Below are 5,000 nucleotides of genomic sequence, written 5' to 3'. Positions count from 1 at the left end.
TTATAAGTTTTATTTGTTATATTTAAGATTCTGAAATACAGGTTTTGACTTTTTTTTTTGTCTTCTCGAAATTTTGAGTTCAGAAAATTTTGAAAAACACAAACTAAAGCAATTCCATAACGGCGAATATGATCTAATTCTCATTTTATCCTATCCAATTCTTAAATTAAAATTTTTATATTGTCCTACTTTATTGAATTTCTTGAAGAAAACTGTAGCTAACTCAAATTTGATAAAAATATTTTTTAAAACAAATTCTTAGTTTCAATTCCGCCTACACCAAAATGGATCGATAATTTTTTTGGTGAGAAACTATAAGCTACAGATTACTTCAGACGACCTGCAGGACTTTCTTTTCTAGATCCGATAATTTTACAACTAGATTTCTAGACCTCACCACGCAACCGAGGCGCCTTTCTAGTTTTTGTTCTTCTTGTTCCTAATTAAGAAACCTCGAAATTCCATTGAGAGGGAGTATGAGCATCATAATCATCCAAGCAATATAAAAATATATACAATATGTGTGTATACACACACACACACACACACACACACACACACACACACACACACACACACACACACACACACACACACACACACACACACACACACACACACACACACACACACACACACACACACACACACACACACACACACACACACACACACGCATATATATATATATGTATATATATGTAATATATATATATATATGTATATATATATATGTATATATATATATGTATATATACATATACATATATATATATATATATATATATATATATATATATATATCTGTATATTGTAGAAGGAGGAAGAGGAAGACACCTATCTGGCTCCGAATTTATTCCTGACTGGTTTCGATTTGAGCTTCTTCAGAGGAAAGAAGAAGCTCGAAGCGAAACCGGTCAGGAATAAACTCGTAATTAGACCCGTGTCTTCTTCTTCCACCTTCCTCAACTTGTCCCAATGTCTCAGTATATATATATATATATATATATATATATATATATATATATATATATATATATATATATATATATATATATATGTATATATATAGTTGAGATATTCTGACAGGTTGACGTGAGTGGAAATAGAAAATCCAGGAGTGTCAGTTTGAGTTTATTCCCGACAGAATTTAACTGCGATATCAATCAGGAATAAACACGGACTAATACTCTTATTCCCACTGAAAACATATATATATATATATATATATATATATATATATATATATATATATACATATATATATATATATGTAAATATGTATGTATTCATATACTTATTAGCAGAAAACCACTCAGGAGATAAGACACTACGATCCGAACGTTTTTATCTACTCAGACATTTTCAAGGTATTCCTTCAAAATGTCTGAATAGACGAAAATGCTCGATATCATAGTATCTTATTACCCGAGTGGTTTTCTGCGAAATCTTACATATACGCGTTTTAATGATTTGTGTTATACATACATACATATATATATATACATATATATATATATATATACATATATATATATAATATATATATATATATATATATATATATATATATGCATATGTATATATATATATATATATTTACATATTTGGGAAGGAAGCCATTTTAAGTACATGCTTTGTTGAAGTCTACAGTAGTAGTTGCATTATTCAATTTGTATGAAGTACTCTCGATATTTGTAATGAGAGAGCGGAGGTTGGAGGTCAGTGTATTGATAAAATCTCCAAAGGTCTCTAGACGTCTTTTGACCCAATCAGAGGTCACTTTCAGATTCTGTGTCGAGAACAAGACAGAAGGAGGCTAAGGATGACAGAATAGATTTTTATTTGTCTGGATGAACCAGCCAGTATACAGCTACAACCTCAAGTTTCACTCCCATCAATGAGGAAATGTTACCAGCAACCTACGGGCAACCCGTTGGCGCTCCGTGGGTAGCTGTTCGACCTCCTTTCCTAGGATTTCTTCACGGGTACAAAATCCCCCGCCCCCAACCCCTCAACCCCGCCCTCAACTCTCCATATGTCATTCATGTTTCTTGTATTATTGTGTATATTCTAACTCCTGAAGATGACCCTCTGATTAGGTCGAAATAGGTCTGGAGTAAAGTAACACGGACCTTGGAGATTCTATCAATACCCTGACCTCCAACCTCCGCTCCCTCATAAGAAATATCGAAAGTACTTCATATAAACTGAACGATGCTACTACTTCAGTAGAGTTAATGGAAGTCTGTATATGTATATATATATATATATATATATATATATATATATATATATATATATATATATGTATATATATATATATATATGTTTGTGTCAATTGACATTTGGAATTAAACTCTTCTGCTGGGATTCGAACCCTTGCCTGAGCGGCTTGCGTCAGGATGGCGTAGTGGTTACGGTCCTTGTCTTATAAAGACGCAAGCCACTCAGGCAAGGGTTCGAATCCCAGCAGAAGAGTTTAATTCCATATATATATATATATATATATATATATATATATATATGTATATATATATAGATATATATATATATAAATACATACGTACGTACATACGTACATACATACATACATATTTATTAATAACCTGTGCAGTGCCATGTCTGTTACAACGGCTTCCTATGTCATACACAATTACATTTGTACACAATGCCACCTCCGTATATCTAATCTTATCCTAAGAACCATTGTAGGTAGGCTGAGGGAAGGAAGAAGGCGAAGACGTTCAAGTTTAATGAAAAGGGTGCCATTGATTCCGGATGACACATTGTATGGGCGTCACACAAAGGCGTATTGCAAAAAAAAAAAAAAAAAGAAAAAAAAAAAATAATAATAATAATAATGATAGTAATAATAATGATAATAATAATAGTAAGATGACGACTAATGTTGGGGATTGGGGTGGAGGGGGAAGGCGTACCGCATATAAATAGATAAATGAATTTATAGATAAATAGATAAATGATAAAGCTTAATCAGAATTCCTTACCCGAACTCGGCACGTCGGATTTCCAAATGCATCAGGTACGCATCTGTCTGGCTTCTTCTTCATATCCGACGCCTTTTTCATCGTTATCCGAGGTTCTTGGCCTTCTTCTCCGCCTTCAGGAGGGTGTTGGGGCGCCTCCCTCGACTCCTCCTCCCCTGAGGCGTGTCTCTTGGTTCTTGTGAAGCTCTCCCTCCGGAAGGAGACTTCTGCGATCTTGGTCTTCGTCACTTCGGTCGTGGGTCTCGAAGTCTCTTCTTCTTTGGGTGAGATTCTTCGAAGTAGTACGTCTATGGTCGTTTCGTTTAGTTGTCCGGAAACCTCGTTTTCCGACCGAAGTCGTAAAGTAGTTCTTGCATTAGGCGAAGGTTTGGTCTGCGCCGGCTGCGATTCAAACGACCCTAACGGTCCTAACGGTTTTAACGGTCGATCGAAACTGGCGTCACTGGCTCGAAGGCTTTTGTATCTTTTCTCCGAATCTGTCCGGGTTCCCCACAGTTCATTTCCTTTTCCGGTGAGGCCGTTTCTGGTCATTTGGTCCCCAGTTCCTCTCGATCCCCAGGATTTTCTCGGTAAACTGGTTCTTGTGGGCGTCGTTCGCGGGCGCTCTATCTCTTCGCCGACCGAGGGCGTCAGTTCGGGAGTTCTTTCTGTATAAATTTCCGTTCGACTAAGTCCCTTTAACACGTGTCCCGTTTCAGCCGCAGTGGTCCTTTTTCTCAATATATCAATACCACGTCCACGTGGCTTTAGATCCAATAGTGTTTTATTAAATGCAGAACTGGAATATACTCTCTTATATTTGCCCTTGAAGTGCTTTATGTTTTGCATTGCTTCACAGCCGCCTTTGCATTCGTTCAGGTTATTGCTTATGTCGTGGGACCATGACGTCACGTCGACTTTTGTTTCATATTTCTTCACGTAGGCGCCATCTTTGTTGTCGTCTCTGTTCTTATTGTCTCCTACTCTCCCTGACGTTTTTCTCTCACTCCGTGTATTAATTTTCTCGTCTGCACATCGCTCACCTTTTTCTCTGCTTTTAGATTGCCGTTCGATTATTTGCCAGAGCTTTCGTTCGTTTTTCTTTGTTTTGTATTTCCCCTCCTTCTCCTCCTTCGGCGTCCCCCCGACAGAGCCTTCCGGGTTGAGGGAGTGTCTCTTATTCCCGTCGTAGCTTCGACTTTCTTTTGTTTTTTCCAGCGATTTTCTAGCGCCAGGCTGCTCTTCGCCTATTCCAGATTTGTTTGTCGTTTTCCGCTCGACCACTTGCCCTCTTTTGTCTCTCCTTCCTTCTCCAATACTTTTCAAAAATTCGTTTTCGTCCACAGAAGAGAAACTGTCCCGGAGGTTCTTCACTCCCTCCCGTTTCCCCTCGCCGAAGTAGTGAGCAGCCGAAGTTGTCAGAATGATCCTCTTGGAGGGAGCATTAAGACTGTGGCCTTCAGCTGTCATTCTCCTTCGAAGCCCTCGCTGAGACTCTGCAGAAGACGAATCTTCGTCTTTTTGGAAAGGCGTCTTCGAGTTTTTTGAGAACTTCCGAAGACTCTGGGTGCCTCCGGTTTCTTCGGCAGAGTCTTCGTTCTCGTCACCTCGGGCGTCAACACCGTCTTCCTCCCCTAATTCTTGGTCCTTAGGGAACTTCCTGAGCCCTAATTTCCCCCCAATTTCCCTTCGTCTATCGTCTCCTTCAGGCAGGTTCTTGGTGTTCGACCCGTGTGTCATCTTCCCCTCGGAAAGCTCTCTTGCGGGAGACAGAGACTGATTCGTAGGGGAAGAAGGAGGAGGAGGATGAAGGGAGGAAGAAGAGGAAGAAGAAGAGGAGGAGGAGGAGGAGGAGGAGGAGGAGGAAGGGGACGACGAGGCTGACGATGACGAAGTGGGAGAAGATGACGAAAGAGAGAATTGGGATGAGATTGAGGGGCAGGGAGGTGGGGAGGATTGGGGATCAGAAGACGCGGGGAATGAAAAGAGTGGGGAGGATTGGGGAAGAGA

At 39.3% G+C, this 5,000-nt stretch overlaps 1 protein-coding gene across 2 annotated transcripts in view; it reads right to left on the bottom strand.

Moving 5' to 3' along the window:
* LOC143027658 (uncharacterized) overlaps nt 1-5,000 on the bottom strand; it is a 459,544-nt gene that overhangs the window by 265,543 nt on the left and 189,001 nt on the right. For both annotated transcript variants that reach the window (XM_076189066.1, XM_076189067.1), the window contains exon 2: nt 3,012-5,000. This exon is cut by the window's right edge and continues 2,787 nt beyond it. In XM_076189066.1, the coding sequence (XP_076045181.1) occupies nt 3,012-5,000 (1,989 nt within the window). The remainder of the gene's footprint in view (nt 1-3,011) is intronic.

This window comes from Oratosquilla oratoria, chromosome 8 (assembly GCF_046742065.1).
Source record: "Oratosquilla oratoria isolate Oo_2021 chromosome 8, ASM4674206v1, whole genome shotgun sequence".
NCBI lineage: Eukaryota > Metazoa > Arthropoda > Malacostraca > Stomatopoda > Squillidae > Oratosquilla > Oratosquilla oratoria.
The sequence above is the reverse complement of the archived record's forward strand: the minus strand, read 5'-3'. Positions and strand labels throughout refer to the sequence as shown.